This window comes from Oreochromis aureus, linkage group 15 (assembly GCF_013358895.1).
Source record: "Oreochromis aureus strain Israel breed Guangdong linkage group 15, ZZ_aureus, whole genome shotgun sequence".
Taxonomy (NCBI): Eukaryota; Metazoa; Chordata; class Actinopteri; order Cichliformes; family Cichlidae; genus Oreochromis; species Oreochromis aureus.
In genome coordinates this window covers 28,361,248-28,383,193 of record NC_052956.1, presented here as the reverse complement: position 1 = coordinate 28,383,193, position 21,946 = coordinate 28,361,248, and the positions used below count along the sequence as shown (strand labels likewise).

The 21,946-nt window shown below is 36.1% G+C and overlaps 1 protein-coding gene across 3 annotated transcripts in view; it reads left to right on the top strand.

Annotated features, from left to right (window-relative positions):
- The first annotated feature begins 960 nt into the window (after nt 1-960).
- The window catches only part of opn5 (opsin 5), a 66,131-nt gene continuing 45,145 nt past the window's right edge, over nt 961-21,946 (top strand). Inside the window, exons 1-3 of one of the 3 annotated variants that reach the window (XM_039598414.1) lie at nt 961-1,142; nt 1,494-1,507; nt 20,950-21,096. In XM_039598414.1, coding sequence (XP_039454348.1) covers nt 1,132-1,142; nt 1,494-1,507; nt 20,950-21,096 — 172 coding nt within the window. In that variant the 5' untranslated portion in view covers nt 961-1,131. Of the gene's footprint in view, nt 1,143-1,493; nt 1,512-20,949; nt 21,097-21,946 lie in introns of all 3 variants that reach the window. The other 2 variants (XM_031730162.2, XM_039598415.1) reach the window with 2 other exon arrangements.

Below are 21,946 nucleotides of genomic sequence, written 5' to 3'. Positions count from 1 at the left end.
TAGTGAAGATGTCAAACTGTTAACATATGTGAAATTACATCAAAAAATAAACAAAAACAAAACAAAAAATAAAATTTGAGGAGCAGCTTATTTCATCAAATAGCAATTAAACACCCTGGTGAACTGTTTAGAGTCTACTGCTAAAAATTTAATAATGATTAAATGATGAACACAGCAAGCTCAGATCCCATGACTGTCATCTTTTGATGTCTGTTCTTTTCTGCAAAGGCATTTTGCTACTTCTCCTCCTCCTTTTGACTAATACAGTAGTAGCAGAAAATACAGATGGAAAAAAGTAGACATTTGGTTAATAGTAAGAAGTTTCATTAGTCTAGTCATTCTGTTTCTTGGTTCAAGCAACTCTCTTCCCCTAAGTGTCCTAGAAGAGCCGTTGCATGTCTGACAGCTGCCACATCGTCCTACCACTGATGTTTGCTCTCCTTTGTGGTCCCAGAAATAGTTGAGCCATTTACCCCCACAAATAAATAAAATCAGTATGATTTGCAAAAACCTGACATTTAAGAGCTCAGTGGTACATAAATAAAACTGAATTCAAGACAATAGTGCTTCTCGATTCCCAGTTCAAAATATTCCTTTTTCAATAGTAGGCTTTAGTACTTCACTAGGCTTTAGTTCTTCACTTCATTCATTGTCTAACTCGTGTGTTTTTAGCTCCTATTCCACCCTGAGGAGTTTTCAGTACCGTACTTTCTACCTACACAGTCATTCCTTTGTGCCTGGGGATATTAGGAATAACCCTGGTCTATGATATTATATAGAGTCAGGGCTGACGTTTTTTTCACATACACTGGAGTCAGGCAGGAGATGGGCTAGTCCATATTAAAAAAAAAAAAAAAAAAAAAAAAAGGGGAAAAAAAACTCTTGTGTTTTATTTTGAAAGTCGTGAACGGAACTTGAGTTGGTTGAACGCGCTTGTTAAAGCCGGGCTGCTTCCCTGACTTAAGGCTGCTGCTCGGCAGTGGAGCTTCAGAGCGCCTTCGCAGCTCAGGAAAGTAGAAGCAGCTTCACGGGATTTTTTGTGTTTCAGCCTCAGCAGCCGAGCGGTTTCTTTTCTAACACTGAAACGTGGGACCGTGGGAAATACAGTGACATCGGAATGACTGATGAGTGATGATCAAAGGGTGAGTAAAAAGCCGACCCTTTAACACCGTTTTTTCTGTTAAAGGCACGTGCGTCATGTAAAGCATGTTTTCTGAAAAGAAGGATTTTTTTACTTTAGTCATTTTTATTTTTCTATCATTTTCATATCGTTTTAGTCACAGGGAATTTCCAGCATGAAATAAATAAATAAAAATAAAATAAATCTAATATTAATAACAAATACATAAAGTGTCAGTTAAAAAATATTTTATAATTAACTTAAAAAAAAAGCATTTTTCAAATCATTTAAAATAAATATTCCTGTAATTACAGCGATTCTTTTTCTCATTCATTAAAAAATTGTTTTATTTATTTGTCTTTTTTTATTTTAGGCCTCCACAAATAAGTAGGTGAGTACTTAACTGCAATCAGCTGGGTCTATTTCACTGTTTTTTTCTTGCCTTAGTTTTGACCTTTTAAAACAAGAGGAACGCACCACTAGAACCTTTCTGAATAATTTTGTTACATTTAGTTTTTTTAATGAACAACAGCTTTTTTGTTAATTGCTGTTGTTTCTTTCTCTTTACTTGCTCATCATTGAGTCTGGGACCACAGGTTCCACCCCCCTTAAAGACACAGGTTTTTCTTGTCACTTGGCATGACCACTGCAGACATGTAAAGTAAAATGTTCAAAATAAAGTCATCCACAGGCAAAATTAATATAATAATTCCTTAGTGATGTTGGTCAGCTACTGTAGACCCCAGAGAGGCCTGTCTCCTTGTTAAACATAAACAGATGGTCATGCAACTCTAGTAATATTCTCATCTGGGATTTGGTGAGAGTGGTGCATCACAGTCACTGAGCAGATGAAAATCCGTTCATTATAGCTGTGTGTTACAGCTGAGATCACTACATTGTAAAATTAAGTTCTTTTCCTCATAACTGGCTGTAGATCAGGAGGTAGAGCTGGTCACCTACTGATCGGAAGGTTGGTGGTTCGATCCCTAGCTCCTCCAGTCTGCATGTCAAGTATCCTTGGGCAAGATACTAACCCCAACTTGCTCTCCGATGTATCCATCGGAGTATGAATGTGTGTGAATGTACTTAGAAAGCACTGAGTATAGATAAAGTGCTTGTGAGAATGGGTGTGATTGGGTGAATGTGGCATGTTGTATAGAGTGCTTTGAGTACTCCGTGAGAGTAGAAAAGCGCTATATAAGAATCAGTCCATTTACCATAACTTAATTTTTTTAGAATAATAAAATATTAAGTGATTGTATTAAAATGATCAGAAGTGTGGTATAGCCTAGGGTTTAAGGTGGGATTTGGCAGGTGTAGGAGATGTAGCAGTGGGAAAGGGAATCTCTTACAAATGACAGATGTAAAAATGTATGTTTTTAGTTCCAGTAGATTTTTCTTTGTGCGCAGGCTGTGATCAGCTGATCTGTGTCACAAAGAGCCATTATTTCCTTTAATAATAATCTTTTTTTTTTTTTTTTCATTTTTGGGTGTCACACTTTAATTATTTTTTTCTTTCCCTGATATGTACAGCATTTTTACACAGCAAAATTTCGCTTTTAAGACATCATGTGTGGCATATTGCACGAAACTAGAGATACACTGATTTAAGGTCTCTGAAAGTGTGACCCACTGATTACGTATTTTTGCAAATTTTCTCTCTAACAATTATAACTGACAACCTATAGAAGCAGAAATAAACTTATTTTCATAATAACATAAATGATTAAACTACAATACAAAACAAAAACCAGTATGTTACTTGAAAGAGATATAGAAAATTAACTGAAAATTAGTTGCTGTACCCCCATATGACATATTTTACCTCGCCAAACTTACGCAGCTGCAGGAGATTTCTATAACAAAACAAGTATCAGTTACATGATTTTTCAGTATGTTTATAACTTCATCAGATAAAAGGATTTGTCTCTATGTCTCCATAATTGTTCTCATAACTGCTTTGAACATTTGCTTATACCAAGGCTGCTGGCTTGTAGCTTGCTCTGAGTTTTGGATAGCTTTACCTTTAGCTACTTTCCTTTTTTAGCTTCTTTAAAATGTCAGTGTTCAGGTGGGTGAGGTTAATTTAAGAGTCTGGTTAGATTTGTTGTTATGAATACTTTTGTGGTGTTCCCCATATGGTTTAATTAAGAAAACTTTGTGTCTTTTCTCACAGTAAGGAGTTTCCACACTATGGACATGCTAGTGTGTGGCTGTGTGTATGCATGACTATTTCCCTGTGCCGCTGTACACATGTTGCACATGCATGAAATGCACTTGCTTAAAATTGGTCTTGAGGCTTGCTTACCTGCCGTTCATCAGGCAGGACCGATAACCCTGGAGATGGAGATGCATCTCTACAGAAAATAGGTGGATTTTGCTGATATTTGTTGAACTGTTTGAAAAGTTGTATTTTAAATTATCTGCCAAATATTATTCTATTCATGATCACTCCTCTTTTGTAGTGCTAGTTGATGCTGAAGCACTGCAAACGCAACTTTGACTGCATCATTTAAGCACCACAGGAATGAGACTGAAAAAGGAATCTTGAGGGTATAAACAGGCTGTAGGATGTCATTTTCCTATTATTGAGGAAGTATCTCCATGGATCACATCAGCTGGACCACATGTAAAGATAACAGTATTACATATTAACTTGCCTGTCAGATTTTGAATTTGAATTACTCATTTATTGAAGGTGTTACTCTAACTCGCAGCTGAAATACTTTATGTAATACTTTGTAGTGGAAAATCATATAAATGTAAATACCGCCTTATTTCAAGTTTACTCCTAGATTATGGAAAATACAGTGACTGCATGTATGTAAATTTCAACCTGCATTTCTTTCAGTGATTTCAAAATTAGTGCTTTTTTGCGACGAAATGATCACCAAATTCATTGCGACTTGCTCACGAAATTCATAATAATATTGTTCATTTATAATAACAGTTCTGTTATAAGTTAATATTGTAATTAGAGTTGATATCAGCTATTTGCTAATAGGTCAGTATTGGAGTTTATAACAGCCGAAATGTGAAAATTAAAAAAAGTAGTGTTCTGAGTTTTGACCTTTTCCACTAGAGAGCATTGTGCAACTCTCCTGTTGACAACACTTGTATTCGGAACCCCACAAACAGAACAGCCAGCTAATCCGATTAGAGTCGGGCAGAGTGTAAACAAGTAATCTATGAACTGTTCTGACAATCAAACAAGATTATTTTTAAACTGAATTGTGTTAGTAAAGACTCATAAATAACTACATGTAACAAATGTTGGGGAAATCTGTTTATGGTTCATGTGTCTAAAAGAAAAAAAAAATTGCCCGATATATTGGATTTTTGATATTACCAAGTATCAGTGTTGGGATTGGTTTTAAATCTCATACATCAGTCATGTTCTAATTAGTATTAAGTCCAGTCCATTCCCACACTCAGAAAAATAAAGGTGCCAACTGGAACCAAAAGTGGTTCTTTAGACTGATGCCATAGAGGAACCTTTTTTGGTGCCACAAAGAACCTTTCAAACAATGGTTCTTTGAAGAACCATTTCTTTCAGTGGTTCATTGAAGAACCTTTAAAGGTGCCCCAAAGAACCATCAAGAAATGGTTCTTTGGGGCACCTTTAAAGGTTTTTCAAAGAACCTTTTTTTTAAATGGTTCTTTGAAGAACTATTTTTAAAAAGGTCTTTCAAATGGTTCTTTAAAGACCCATCTTAAAGAACCCTTTTCTGAGTGGTTCTTTAAAGAACCATTTTAAATCTTTCAAAATAAAATGCATCTTAAATTGAATTAGATAGAGTAGGGTAAAATAAATACAAGCATAGACATATATTAATGGTTTATTGGCACTTTGTATTACAGAAAAAGACAAAAAGGCATTTTAACGCTAAGCACAACACCACTACTAATAATAGCATATAAGTAATTTAAACAGTAATAATTAAATATCTTTACTGTACTATAAATAAATACATATAAATATTATACTATAGATAAAACAACAATTATTACATTAGAAATAGCAATACTTTCATAACAGACAATTAAACAACACATTTTCATCAGCATGTTTGCATTTTCAGTAAAACTATTTCAAGAACAATCTTTTTATTTAAATTATCAATGAACTGCAGCCTTAAGTTATGTAAGTTAAGTTTAATGTGATGACTCATGGTCCTTTGTTAGTCCACATTGGGACAATTTCAGTCTCTCACCTGCACTATGCTGGCAATCTAGGAGATATTTAATGCATTTGCCACTCTTTGCACAGCTACTGGTACAGGTGTAGTCAGAGTTCCCAAGTTGAGAACAAATGCCTCCTAAAAGCAAAATGTCTTTTTTAGTTCACTTGGATAGGCAACATTGTAGACATGGTACAGGGAGAAGACAATACCCATCGCCAATGAAATGTCCATTTCCCCACTGTCCAGAATCATTTTTTGTCCATCCATCTGGACATTGACCTCAGTTGAATCACTCAAGGGCTTGCCGTCACTGCTGCTGAGTACGATTGTAGGTATTGGGCTGTGTGGATCCTGAAACAGAAATTAAATTCTTGAAATGAGGAGTATAGTTTAAATAAGTATAAACAACAGGTGTCCCAATGAAAGTATAAAACTCCTGTAAAATACTGGATTAGTTCAAGACTCCCCCCTCACCATACCAAAAAAAATCTAAATTTACCTGATTTATGACGTAGAGATGAGAGGCACTTTCTTTGAAAATAGATGGCAGGAGAAGAACAGCTGTGTTTACTATCTGACCTGGAAAATAAAGACAAATATGTAAATATTTTCTGGCCAATTTTGTTAATACAAAGCAGTAAAGGCCATATGAGTGCCTTCATCAGGAGTTGAATGTCTTGCAGAACATAAGCATTAGTTCAGTAAATGTATACCTAATTAACTTTTCAGTGTAATTCAGTGTAAATGTTAAGCATTTATACAAAACCCCCAAAATGTTGTTCAGTTCTGTAAGTTGCTAGCTTTAAATAATGTGAGTCCTAAAGAACTTGCAGAGCAAGTCTAGCTGCCTCTGAACATTTTTTGGGATAAACATTGTGTGAATGACTGAAAATCTTCATAGATATATATATATATATATATATAGCATCGAGGGTATATCAGTTAAATCTTAAGGTACATCAGTGCAGAGACGAGAAAGGAGAAATGTCAGTCTGTGGATATTGTAAGGGACACTGTGTTTACTAATGTGCTGTATGTGAAACCTTAAAAAGTGGTATCTGAGATAGGAGTTGAAAATGTTTTTGCTCATTATTGCCAAGTGCCCTCACCTTTTCTTTCAGTGTCTGTCTGGCTCTCATCAACTGATTTTAAGCAGAGGCTTTTAAGGTTGCTGTTTGGGGCTATTGACACAAGCTTCGCTGCCAACTTACTGAATCCTTGGATTACTTTTTTGTCCACATCAGTTTTAAGTAACATGGAAGCCTCTTCAAGAAGCTAAAATAAAGGATAAACATATACATATTAGCTTTGTACCATAATATATACCATTATATAGCAAACCAAAACAATCATTATTTCACACATCAATTATCATTAGAGAACAAATTATAATTTTGCATTTGTTTACTTTAATTCTCAAGTACACATTGCTGTGCAAAAGGGATGTTTAGACTATTCTTCCCAAAAAACTATCATTGGCATCAGATTGGTCCAAAATTATCCTGTAGCATGAAAATAAAACCAAAGAGAAAGACATAGTCAATGTGGCAATTTCTGTTAGTGTTCTGTTAGTGTACTTTTATTACTCATGAAATAAATCTGCTGGTTCAGTCACTTTGCCTGTCCTGTAGGTACGTGATTATTAGAAGTCTGTATAAATGTGCAGCACATCAGTAAATATTCGTGTTTTTGCCGTGCACTATTGTTATTGTTGTTTTTTGCTGCAGTTTTTGATAAAACACTCACCACAACAGGGATAGTGAGACATGGGAATTCTCGTAGAACCTCTTCAGTAGTATGCTGAAGAATGTAGTGTGTTCTGTACTTCTGTATTTTCCTGAGGTGCGTTCGAATGAAGGTGTCTTATAAACTCCAGTGTTGTGAAAAGTCTTCCAACAAGAAACCAGTTTGCCCTGATATACACAATCAGGACTATTTTTACAAACAGTGGAATTTGCTCTGCATGCACAAGTTCCAAAATGAAGAAATCTCCAACTGCATATTTTACAGAGTTTAAAATCATGCATTTACTCGTCCAGAGTTTCTCATCCACAGTAACGGCTGCCTCCAAGTTCTGCAAGCAAATCTGCAAGTTCACTGGAAGTTCTTGAAGTGATAAGTTATTAACTGCTGCTTGTGTATGATCGCTCCTGATGATCCGTTCAGGCTGCCACTCCCAGCATTGACGAAGCTGATTCCTCTTTGCCAAAGTCTGACAAATATTAATATAGTTATTGGTGATTCTTGCTACTGTCTTGAAATATTGATGTCTGGCTTCAAACCTCATGCACCAATGAGAGCGGAGTGACCCATAATCAAGGATGAGCCGAGGATAATGTAGCAGAAAATGCAGCTTGGGTGTAAACACACCAGGAAACAGATTGTTGAAATCTGTCAAAAAGTAAGTGATCAGTTCATGTAGATTACTAATCCAGTCAGTGCTGATGGTTGGAGCAAGAATAATCTCTCCTATTTCTCGAACCAACTTGTTACCCTTTTCAATCCTGGAGCCTATGAGGAAAGGCAGAGTCCTAAATAATGTCCATTTCTCAACAGCAGTTCCAGAGATATTTCCATCCAGTGCTACCTTCTCAGGTATTAGAGCAGGTTTGGAGGTGCAGTCATTCTGTCCAAAACTAAAATTCCTTATGCTGTCATTCACCTCTTGGATAGTAACGGTTTTGTCCTTGTGCAAGGCTTTTAAAACAGACTTCAAAACAAGAGGAATGAACCCCTCAAGAAAATCATGCATTACATCAGGTGGGAATGCATTTGTGGTATCAAAATATGACAGCTTGTTGAAGGCACATGGGCCAGTTACACCATACACTGACCTACAGTGGGGGTCATCTTTAACACATTGCAGATGGTATGCATGAATAGTCTTTGTCCTAAGAACACAATCTCCCTCACTAATGATCTTAGACAGGTCCTCGTAATGACACATACAAAACCTGCATATTCTACCATTACTGAATGAGCAGCTAAAACCTGCAAGTGTGTGAGAGGTTAGGTTGTCTGCAGATATTGTGGCCAGACCACCTTTGATGCAGTACTGTCTGTCTTCAAATTTTAATCGTAATCCACGTTCTTGCAAAACCTGTAGGTCACAAATTAATGGTTCTAATATTTTCTCAAATCCATATGTTTTCACCAATCTATGTTTGACAAGTATCAACAGATGAATATGTCTTAAAACAGATCTGTCTTTTGGTGGAATATTTCCCAAAGTAAAATAAAATGCAGACACTTTATGTAGAAGTTTCTTTGATCCGAATGGATTAGCAACTTCAAATTCATCACTATACAACTGAATTCTCAAATGTGGGTTGTCTGTGTTAAAAAAATCACTTTCTTTGTAAATTTTCCCATCACTAAAATCTGTTAAGGTTTCAGGAGCACGGGGATCTGGCCTAAAAATTTGTCTTAAAATGTTAGGATCATTACATATTAATTCTAAGACTTTTAGAAGTGGAATATACTGAAAAGTGTCCTGTTTCCCAGTAAAAGGATCTATCCCCAGGATACATTCAACAGGTTCAATCAAGTTTAATTTCTCAACACAGTATCTGTATAGTTATGTGTTGCTGACTGCACTGAAGCAATGTTAAAACAAAACAAAATGCCATTACATTGTTTTATTCTGTGACATCAAAAACTTATTTATTTATTTATTTTTTGTTCATTCATTTTCCAAGCCGCTTTATCGTCATAAGGATCGGAGGGGTGCTGGAGCCTATCCCACCTGTTTTTTGGGGGGTTTTTTTAGGCGGGGTAGACCCTGGACAGGTTGCCAGTCCATGGTAGGGTCGTCATTCAGATATGTATGTCTTTGGATTGTGGGTGGAAACCCACACAGAAACAGGGAGAATATGCAAACTCCACACAAAAAGGCACCCGGTTGACCCCGGGAATTGAACAGTCTTTCTAGCTGTGAGGCAACAGCGCTAACCACTATACCACCGTTTATTCTAACTTTTAAGCCTTCTTCAGATAAAAATTGATTATTTTATGCTTTGGATTATCTGGTCTTGTTAGTATGATGACCTCTTTTTTTGCCTAATGTATGATGTTGGATAAATGAAATGTACATAAAAAATTTAACTATATTAAAAAAGGACATTATCTTGGTAACATCAAATGACCGGAGCATAATTTGTCAACTACTCTGAAAATAAGTTATACAGTAACAGTCAAAGACACAACTTCTCATGTGTCACATTTCTATTTATTCAAAACACTTATGCATTGCTGTATTTTATACAGCTACTCCACAATTCGAAGTACAGGCTACTGAATTTCTGAGTTTTGTAGACCAGACACAGAGCTCACACAACAGGCTTCAGGCGCCATTTTGGTGACTTTAACAATATTATTAATTTTAATATCTGTCTAGCTGACATTAGTTTATGTACGCAGCACGCAATAGAGCCACATATTTTAGAGGCCAAATTAATTGGGAGCACCTTCATTTAATTGTAACAGTGGTTTTGTTAGGAAAACAGTTCTATATACCAGATACTAAACTGCGTTAACGTCAAAGGCTAACGTATCTAACATAGCTAACCATTACTGTTAGCACAACATTAACAGCAAGCTACAGTGACGAGTAAGAAAAACAAAACAATAAAAAGGTTTTATGAAAATGTTTTACCTTTTCCAACAGTCCAGGAATCCAGAATCCTTTAAAGACCAGCAGGTACTGAAGACTGAAGACTGCTATCCACTGGCACCGTCGGAGAGAAAGTTTTTTTTTTTTTTCCCTTAGAAAGTTCAAGGCTCGCACAATCTGTGTGCGCATGCGCATCCCTACAGTTGCCCCCCCCCCCCTTGGTTGTACGACGTGTTCTAACGTCTCTCTCACTCTCCATCTCTCTCTCTCTCTCCCTGTCATTTATTTGGCTCGACACAAATAATAATAAATTGCGCAGTGATAAACAAGTACTCAGATCACATGTGCAATTGTTATTTACTTATGTTATTTTATAATTTGACTTTACATACTGCTGGGTGGTTTGTAAAGTTCACAGTAACTTTTATTATCATTATGCTATATTTTCTAATATGTATAGAGAGAGAGAGAGAGAGAGAGAGAGAGAGATCTGATATAGATCAGTATCTGAATCTGTCTAATATCCCCCGAATGGATTGTTAATTTATAAATTCACCATATTCATAAACGTCTTAATAATAAATTCTATATTCTGTTACCACATTATTTGTGATCAGTGGGTTTGCAGGGTGGGTGCTGGGGGTCTTTAGGCTTTAGCCCCCAGCACCCACCCTGCATATTTTTAAGCAAGTGTTTCTAACTTTAATTTGAATATTCAGTATCCCACCATCTGCCCCCCCGCACACGCACACAAACAAAACACACAGTATAATTCACACCCTCATTGAAGTGAATGAATATTTATGCCATTTTACTAGAGTTGGATGTCTCGAGACCGGTCTTGGTCTCGAGACCGGTCTCGAGACCACTTTTACGTGGTCTTGGTCTCGTCTTGGTCTCGACGGACTTTTGTCTTGGTCTCGGTCTTGGTCTCGATGGACTTTTGTCTTGGTCTTGTCTTGGTCTCGACGGACTTTTGTCTTGTCTCGGTCTTGGTCTCGCTGTTTCGGTCTTCCGTTCTCAAATCGACATAGTGTTCGGGAGATTTGGAGTCAACCATTAGCGGAGCGGGGGTGGCTTACTGGGCTTAAGCCCGGGTCATTTTTTTTCAGAAGCATGGGGCACCGTCGTAAATTCCCCTAATTTTGGTATGATCCGAGCTCAGGCACTAGGCGACTGAGCACAGCACGCATGTGAGCGAGGAGGAGAAGCTGCTGCCTGCGAGTTTGCTGCAGACAGAGGACAGCTTAAGTTTGACCAGGTACCAAAGCAAATCATTCGTACTGAACTAATAATGTAAATATGACGGTGTATCACAAAAGATTGATATCAAACTGATCAGTTGGTTGCGTTACTTGCTCTTCGAGTGAATCAACAAATGGATAAATAAAAAGCCGAACAACAATGCTGATTTTTAGAGAGTCTTAGCTTACATTTCATATTTTCAGTTGTTACCCTCCACGGCTAAACAAACTCTCTAAATCGGTTTCAATTGTGTACTGATGAACACAACAATGGACATAAGAAGCTTCTTTCAAAGAAAAACTCAGGTAGATGTTATTTTATATATTATGCTTTGTATGTTGTTCAGTATATCTATGCAAAACAAGAGGAATTTCAATACACAGCAGTATATTCACAGATGAAACAAGATATTTACATACACTTTAGGTAGAAAACATAAAACTATTTTTACTGTTAAACATTAATTTAGAGTAAACTTTTGTTTTAGATAAATAAACTAATCTTTTGAATTAGTTTAATGACAGAATAAAGAGAGACAGAGCTGTCTATTTTTATCCCTTTCATCAAATTTAGGAGAACATATACACTAAGTTTATCGTTAATTAATAAGAAAAACTCCAGACGATTCCATTCTGAGCTTAAGAAGCTTCTGATAGGTTAGTAGAGTCCATGTGAGTAAATTGGTGGCACAGCTGTGGAAGCATATAAGGCAAAACACAGAGCCTGTTTCTGTGACATGTGAAAATCAAGAGATGTCAACCAAAACACCAGGAACAGAATTGTGGAGCTACATAAGTGTGGCTCAATTTTGAATACAATTTGGTGCCATTTGCAATTAAGAAATGCATATAGTTTTCTCTTTACTCTTAAAGTTAACAAATATGTTTTTATATTTATCAATCTAAAAAATAAACATTTAGTCTGATTTGATGTTACAATTAAAAAGTGTTTGTGTTTTTATCTGAAGAGTATGTAAATATCTGGTTTCAACTGTATATTTGATGATGTTGGTGTTTGGCTTGATTGTCAGCACAAAGAAGAGAGAGAGAGGAACAGAGAGGAGATGGAGAATGAGGACAGAACAGAGATGGAACAAGAGCAGGTGAGACACACATGTTAGTCAAATGGTTGTTTGCCAAAACTCATCAGAACATGTATCTAGTACCTGTTTTTTTAGATACCATTTGTTACTTTTCAAATTCTATATTTATTAAGTTATACAGGCTTGTTTGCACAACAAGGCTAAATAATTATATAAACTTTTCAGAATCTAAATAGCGTACTTTGGTAGAATTAAAAAAATAAGTGTAGTGCAGGTCTATGATGATTTTCAGTGCTACTATCATCTAGTTCTGATTCTGGTTCCGTCTTGGTTAAGTCCTAAGTAGTCCTGATTTTGAACTGTTGTAGTCCTGTTTTAATTCCAGATCAGTTCTGGGTCTGGTTGAATTGGGGTTTAGTCCCTGCGTCTTGATACAGGCCCGACTTTGTTCTGCCTTGCTGCTTAATTAAAAAACTAGTTTAAGGTGTCCTGCATATGTGATATTTATTTTTTTTCCTATATGAAGTCATTCTTTTTTGAACAAAACTCAAAACAGAGCCTAATAATCTTTCAGTCATTTCTACCCTCACTTAATTTCCTTTCGCTGCTCAGCTCTCACACAGTGGCTCAGTTATGCTCCAATCCCTCCATATTGTTGCCAATCACATGCGAGGATATAGGATAATATCATTATGTGAAAAACAGAGAGGGTGAGAGACGCGACAGTCAAGTGGAGCCGTGCGTCTGTCCTCTCAGCAAGTGAGTGAGACAGTAGACAGCGGTGAGGAGGGCTGTGCGAAAGCAAAAACACATAAATATGCCTGACACCTGTAAACGAAGCAGCATCTGGCTGCAGTTTAAAGACTTTTTTTGTCTCGGTCTTGGTTTTGGTCTTGGTCTCGTCTCGACTCGGTCTCGGTCTTGGTCTCGTCTCAACTTGGTCTTGGTCTTGGTCTTGTCTTGGTCTCGATACCCTCTGGTCTTGGTCTTTGTCTTGGTCTTGATACCCTCTGGTCTTGGTCTTGTCTTGGTCTCGGATTAGGCGGTCTTGACTACAAGTCTACATTTTACACCGACAAACTCAGATAGCTAAGGATGAAGAACCTTTTGTTCTTTAAAGAACCATTTGTAATAGCTAAAGAACCATCTTCAAAATAAAAAGGTTCTTTGACGTATGATGGTTCTTTAAAGAACCATAGAGACATCTGAAGAACCATTTAAGAACCCTAATTTTTCTGAGTGCAGTGATCATGAGAGGAAACACGAGACTGAGAATATTTGGGAATTAATTTATCTAATTTGTCAGAAAAGAGATTATCTATCTAACTATCTATCTAAATGTCTATATTACAAGTTACACTGAAATGCTTTTTGAAATAGAAGAACTAAGAGCAAGGACAGTGTAATTATTTTCATATTTTTCATTTTTTTGCTTTAGAAAGACTCCTCTGTAGACAGTGCTGCACCAGAAGGAAGAAGAATGGAACTTTGTTTTAGAAAGTACTTGAAAAGAGGGAGCATGCAATGGACACGTGATGAACTATTTTTTATCTCATAAGAAGCCTGTCTCTGTGCTCGGCAGTTGATTTTATTTTAGGCAAGGATTTTGCAAACAAATGTCAGTTAAATGTAATAACTGGGTAGTACAAGTTGCACAAACCTCTAGTACTCAGTTACAGTAAATGTAGTTCACAGCTGTGCTTAAATACATAAGTACTTGTGTAAATATATTGTAGTTAGTTACAGGTAGTTGTTTACCTTTTCAAACGTATGTATGGAAACTTGAATTGTTGTTGCTAGCCTCCTGAACTCATGTAAAGTGTACTGGTCTAAAAAAAAGTGTGTGGCATAAGTTCTTTGGCAAATTCTGAGGTACTTTTATCGTTGGAAATGATCCTAAATATCAGTTTTCTGAGAAGAGGAGTCTTTCAAAGAATTTCAGAGAAGAATGGATGCCACGCATGAAGTGCTACTGAAGTTACTGTCACCCATGAAAATTATGACGCCATTATGATCAGTGAGTGAATTCACAAAGATTCCTTGTATGAAGAATTGCTCCTAGAGCTGAAATTCTTAGAAATTCTTGGAGTTATAAGATTTTTCTAAGAATTTGACCTTAAAGCTGAGACTGTTTCTTGTAGCAGAAATTATTTGCAAACCATCTTAGCCCTTGGGAAAAACCGTTTGGTGAGAAAATGATGACTTGTTGGAAGCTTAGGATTTTGTTTTAAACATTTTTGGAGGACTTTTTTTTTTTTTTTTTTTTTTTTTTTTTTGCTTGTTTGTTAAGCCACTTAACACTGACCTATGAATTATTCAAGTGTAAAAAAGCTATCAAACTCAAGGGATCAACTAGTTTTGTGTCTACACAAAACAGAAAACTGTAGAGATTTTTATTTTAAATTGTATTTTTAGACACGTTGTTACTAGCAGCCTGTCCTGAGAGCATTTCTTTAGCTGAATCTACAAAAAATGCCCTCAAAGTAACACCATTTGACAGGCATAAAATATTATTTTTGTACCAGCAAAGTGATTCCCAAAGAGCTGTTGGCCAAAAACATGGCATATGTCAGCATGGTGTGCAGTGTAAAATGGAAAAATTGAAAAATCCCAACAAAATCATGACATGGGACCTGGGAGATGTATCTGGCCCTTCAGTTGATCAGTTGAGGCTGTAATTTTAGAAATGGTCTCAATGGGAGGTTTGCTGCCAAGAAGCCAATCTGAGGTAATCTGAGGCCAAATTACTCAACAACTGGACTTGAAATCAATGGTAACAGCTTTTATGGGATTATGAATCGAGATTTGGAATTTTTTGTTCAAGTCGTCACTATGTATGGAAGATGTCAGGAGAGAGGTACAACACTGAGTATCTACGCCCATCTGTTAAACATGGGTGTAGCAGCTAGAACCCTATATCACACAAGAATGACACAATGTTCCTCTTCCAAAAGTCAAACTTTTTCTCAGTTTAAACATTTGATATGTTTTCTATGTTCTATTTTGAATGAATAATGGCTTCATGAGATTTGCAAATCATGGCATTCGGTTTTGTTTTTACATGTTACACAGCGTCTCAACGTTTTCCAAATTGGGTTTGTAGATGGCTAATGACGTTAACATTAAGTTGTTTAACAGTTGTGACTTGTGTCTAAAAAACATCCTAAAAATACATCATGTGCAGATGTTTTGACCCAGCAGGGGTCATTTTAGGTCAGGAATAATTTAATAATAATAATTCAACTCTGCTGCAGAGAGAGGGATTTATACTCTGAGCTGTATTAGGAAATACTTGAGATTTTAGTAAGGAGACACTGACTAAATAGATTGTGCAGAAGCCTTAAGGAAAAACAGTACTCTTAATCATGCCATCAGGTACTTGCACTGTGTGAAGCTTTTTTTTTTTTACTTCAATGCCCCACTGTTAATAGTAGTTGATATGCTCCTTTCCAAATGTCTGCTCTCTTTGCTGCAATTCAGTCTATTTCTAGACTTTTGTTGTTTTAGATGTGCTAATTCCTTCTAATCTAATGCATCTAACAAATCTAATCTACCACATCATGTTTTGTCATTATACTCCTATAGATATATGGAGGGTCGATTAATCTTTGTTCCCAGTTCAGGTAGAAGATCAAATACCAGTAACTGGCAGTGCAAAATTGAAAAGGAGTTAAACCTTATTAAATTTTGGCTTAATTATCTGGAAAGGTGATGCAGTATTTCAGCAGCTAGCTTGCACCAAACAAAGGACGTGGGTTTTAAGAAAGTATTATTTTCTAAGTGACAGAAAAATGCAAACTTTCTAACAGCTCAAAGAACACAAACTGTTATTGTGTAGTTTCCCTTGGAGAGAAAACTTCTTCACCAAGAGATGGGAAAAAAAGACATAATGTAAAGTAACAAAAGGACTGACCAACTGTAAATTTAATGCTTAAATGTAAGGTCCTTGTTCTTTTTAACATCTTGCAGTACAAGTTGAAGTATAAGAATATTTTGTTGTTCGCATGTTCACTGAAAGAAATTTGGTGAAATTTGCAATGAAGCCCTGTGTTGGGCTGGTGCAGAGCAGCTGTGATGTTCATGGTCAATATTAGCGTATAAATGTAAGGTAATGAAGCTGTATAGAAAATAGATCTACTTTTTAGATTCCCTTTGGTTTTTTTTGGTTTTTGTAACAGATATTTAAGCATTATTATGGCATAATATGAGGTTCAGTTAGCTTGACAAAAAAATTACCTGGTATAAATGTCCTCCAAAGAACTACTTTTTATTTGTATATTCATCATTTATCTTTTACTTCAGCATTTACCAGAAAATTTTTTAATATTAGTATCTATACTTTGGCTTAAGTGACTAATGTGTATACTTTTGCTTACTTTTTCTTGGTTATAATGTGAAACAGTGAAACAAAAAACAGGTCTGACTGCTCTGCTTGTGTTTTTTCAGTTTTATTTTGTCATAAAAAATAACCCTAGGCTTTTCTCAGCATTATTATGTAAAGCATTCTTAACATAGAAGCCATATCCCAACTTTTGAGACCGAAAAAAACAAAGCAGATGCACCACAAAAGACAAATACTCTCACATTAAAAGACCCTTTAGAGCCTTGACCTTGACTGTGTATGCTGTGTTTTATTAGTTTTCCTTTGACACCTCATCTCAAGCCACATGAATGAGAAATGTTTGCACAAACAGTGCAAAGATATGTCTTCTCATTCTTCTTCTTTTGAAACCTTACCTGTCTGACAGCTTTTGCAATCAGAATTATGATCTGAATGAAACACATTTTGCTTTTCCAAGGTCAGCTCTATAAATTCTCTATAGGCTCATCTCGTTTAGGATTTATGTTTATTTCTTCCTTTCTGTTCGTATTATTTAAAGTTATATCTGGTATACAGTATGACAATGTCTAAGGCAGGACAGGCAGGAGAAAAAAAAAGGGGTGGCTAGGGGGTAGGGGAAGACGTGATAAAAGGACGTTACAAAGAGAAATGCATAATGTATCTAAGTATAAAACACACAGATACACAACAATGTTCTTGAGGGGTGTGTGTGTGAGTCTGGGAGAGAGAAGGAGAGCGTGTCAAGTGTTAGTGTGTATGTGTCTTTGTCATAAAATGTACTTGAAAATGAGGGTGGGAAGCCGCAATAACGCCCCCTAGGAGTCAGAGGCAGACAGAGATGGATCCAGGAGAACCAGGACTTTTCGGTACTCTTGGGGGGGCAAAGACCCCCAAGAATACAGCCATCCCTGTCTTCTAATTATTCTGATCAAACAGATAAGGTCAAAGAGCTTTGTGAGGACAGTGAAATGTTATTTTCCTTGCACATGGCACAATATTAATATAACCTCAGCATGTAGGGTGATTTGTGAATGCAGCAGTTTGAAAATAGTGAGGGTTATGGAAGCTGTGAGGCAGGTTTTGAACATCAGGTTTTGTTTTTAAAGATAGTTTTACAACTTAATACAACTATATATATATATGGCTCACTGTTTCATTCATACTGGCTGTATGTTGAGATGTTGATTAGTGGTTGATCAGTGATTTTACAGTGAGAATGTACTGAAAGCCAAGGTATGTACATCTTTTAAAGGGGCAAAAGTCACTGCAGCCAGTGCTTTATTAGAAAAAGACAGAGCAGATTAAGTCACTGAAAGTGGTTTGGAGCTTGATCTTTATGCCAATGGCAAATATCAATGACTTTCTGCCTGATAGACAAAGAGGATGGATGGACTTCATTATAAAGGTCACTAGGTTTTGGAGCTTGGCCAAACATTTGATGGTATGCGGTTTTACTGTGATCACTCTTACTACTAAAGACATGAACCGAAATGGGATCTAGCCGCATGCAGTGAAGGAAGGATGTGTGCTGGTCTTGTGATCTCTTCATTTAGTTCAGAATGCACAAGATTTCACAGTTCATGCTTAACGGTTGAGCAAAAAGCTTTCAATTCAAGCAAGAAGGACAGTGCTAAATAGATGAACAGCCTTCTCCATTAATATTTGCCTACCTTATGAGTTTGTTAATTAAACAAAATCTGATCAAAATAATAAAATATACATGAATCAGTATAATTAGTCATTATTAAAGCTACACTATTCATTGAAAATGAAGCCATGTAGAAACAAACCATTACCATAAATTTTTAGACCACACAAAGTACACCAAGTCTTCATGTAAATCAGTCAACTTTAGATGTGAAGCAAAGTGTGATATACAGTGCTTAATAAATGTATTAGGGTTAGGGTTACCCACTGTGGTTTATGCCACAGGTGCCCTGAATTAACAGCATTGGTAACTACCAAAATCATTTTTATGTCTGTAATAGGTTAATTCATTAGTATATTTAAGCTCTTTAAGTAAAATAATACTTAATTGCTTAAATGTAATTGTTGTCATAAAAAATAGAAAAAAAAATTAGCAGAGCACATTATTATTTTTTTGATGAAGATGAACCGTTATTTACTTGCATTCCAGAACAGAAACATTTAGCGGTTGAATGTTGTGCTTGAGTCGTTTCTGATTCACAGAGAAGACCCATGTGTCTGCTGAAATTTGGGTATAAAAACATTAATTCATTATGTTTTTTGCCTAATAAATAACAATACATTTTTTTGTTTTAAGTTTTATATTTCTATTATTATATTTCTATTTTTTCCTCCATGTTTTTATGGTAGGTGCTGTAAAAAAATTTGTTAAGCACTGTACAGTGCTTGTATGTAACGCATAAAACTTAACATTTCTCATTTCATTTAGCTGAAAAATCGATACACTTATGCATTTTTCTGATGACTGTCCTATAGATGATTGAACAGTATCAAAAGCTCATAGAGGCCCCCAAAACGCACATAAATATAATTTCAGTCATGCTTCATACAGCAACAGATTACACTAGAAAGCATAACACTTTTAGCTTCAGCTTTTGAATTAATACTGCACATAACAGTTTGAGTCAGAGCTTGGTATAGATGATGAAACTGGACTGAATAAAAACATAACCAAGACATTAAAAGAAGTTCCCTATTTTAGCATAGTAGTATTTGTTCACAGTGGGGTTTTTTTTTTTTTTTGTTGTTTTTTTTAAACACTGTGTTTTAAGGTAAACGCATTTTATAGTAGTGTTGTTTAAAAAGACACGTTTGAATGAAATAAAACTGGGTCTTGATTCAGATCAGTTCAAATTAATTTGGTGCTATATAAAAAAAACTTGAACTGTATTATAGCCCTAATATGTATATCTATGAAGCTTTGTGCTTATAACAACATGACTTTCAGGTTGGTATATTTTTTTTTTAAAGGCAACCAAATCTATGACCTCCAGTCAACATTTTTCCATCAGTGGCATTGTCTAAAATGCTTCCTTTTATTACATCTCTCATGGTATTGTCATTGTACTTGACTGGTTGTTAGACTTTTGACTGACAAACATGCTAATATCTTAGTAGACGTTCATGAGACATGAAAGCATCAGCATTCCCACTTAATCTCAGAGGCTTATTGGCTACCCACACATACTGAACATTACTGGCTGATTTAAGAAAGAGTTTTTTTGAACCTTCTGTTGTACCAAGGTAGATGTTGTTATTTGCTAAGACAGCATAACATTTTTCTTTTTTACATTATAGCTGTAATGAATATTTGACTGTGAGGTATAAAATTTTACAAATTCAAGTTTTCAAGTAGTGCCCACACAACCTACCTCCAAAAGTGCAAGTATATAATCTAATGTAACTTTTGGAATTAGGTGAGCTATTTTGCATGTCTTTTGTCATTTGGTTTACTGGTTTCCCACCTGCTGTAGTAGTTTTGGCTTACTTGGCTGCTTCACATTGCCATTGGTTAACAACATTAAAGGAGTTCTTCTCTGTAACTGCTATATTTCATTTTTGGTTTGCTGATATCATGTCTTACTTTGGGATAAATGAAATGGGCTTCCATGAAGGTTGTGCCAGCCATAAGCATATGATGGGAAAGCCTAATTAGATTCGAGAGAGATAACGAGAGCGGCTAGCAGTGTTGTGAAGTTAACTCAGTGTCAGTGCTAATCATGGCTCCTAGCTTGCTAATTAACCCTAAATCTGACAGATTTTTGATCTATGAATGTACCCCTAAAAAGAAAATGTGTGTGTGTATGTGTGTATATATATATATATATATATATATATATCTCCATTTATTATGATCGCAAAGACGATAACACAATTACTTTATATTTTTGTTACTTCTAATTATCCAAATTAATCAGGGAGGGACAATTTTCATGTTGGCAACCACAGCAAACACCAGAGCACTCAAAAACCAAAAACTCTGAATTTTCAGCATGCTGTCACAATGCTTTGTCAAGGTTCTTGCCCTGTTTTGTAACCCATGCGAGCACACTACAACTGTTATCAATTTTCCCCCCTATTTTTTAAATTTGATTTCTTTTGGTAGGCACTAGAACTTTAATGGAGGTTGATGTTTTCCTCTTCTTTGTGGGAGAGTTTTAATTTCGTTCTTTCTCTGGCAGTCAGGAAAACTGTGCAGTGAGTTTTCCTTGACTGCTACATTAATGTCGAACAGAAATGTTGACACTTGTGACATGTGCAGCTGACTTAGGCGCATATGGAGCATTCAGGTTTGTGTAATGCAGCACAAAAATGTACATTATGTGTCCCTTACCTGATGTCTGCATGTTTGTTTGTGAACAATTTTCATCTTGAGGAAACAGCTCCATTGTTTTAGCCTTTTCCTCTATTTCACAGGACATTCTCTGCTGATGGCAGTGATGGAGAACGCAACATGGCCACATCCCTCATACCTCCCACATTATCTCCTCCGTGGTGACCCTTTCGCCTCAAGACTCTCCAGGGAGGCGGACATTGTTGCAGCTCTTTACGTCTGTATCATAGGTGAGTCTTTTGTTAAGAAGAATCATCATGTTTGCATAAATGTCTGATTTTCTACCATTCTGCTCTATGTCCTACTTCTATTGGACGAGAAAACAGACTCAGGTTTGCTTTAACTAACTTTAACAAACGTAAAAACGATGCAACATACAGTTTGATCAGGCCATTGCAAGACCACTCAGCTCTCCAGATTTTGTTGTACAGGATGCACAGGATGTGGTCCAAAAGGCTAGGGTTTACTTTGGCTGACTCAGATGGAGGTGTACAATGGTCCTGTAGGGAAAATGGGAAATTCCATAACACTTTTGAACATGGTGTCAGTGTGACGTATATGATGAAAAATAATATGCTCTGCTGAACATAGCGTTGTAACTGAGACTACACAATGAAAACAATAAATAAAAACTCTGAGGTCTGAGGCATGATCGTGATGACACAAATCCTAACCCTAACTCAAACCCTCTACCTAAAAATCAATAGTTTTTGGTTTTATGAAACTGGTCAAAATTATTGTTCTACCTGAGACACATAAAAAAACTGTAGGATGAGGTTAGGGTTAGGGTTAGGGTGATGCATCATACTTCATGGAGATTTCAATTACTGATGAAAACCATTATTCAACAGGAATAAACGCGGGGCAGATATCTATTTATAATTAAAACTGAATTAGGATGTCTCTAAGTTGTAAACACTGCTCTTACAGTTTGGCTTTTCACTTCAGGTTTCCTCATTTCAGTCACATTTATACACATACAGGGAGTACAAAAGCCTCTGAGTGTCTCTACTTAAACCTACGGATGCTCCTTTTTGAGTTTGTTAGATTGCACGAGTCGTTATTGTAATGAACTGGTTG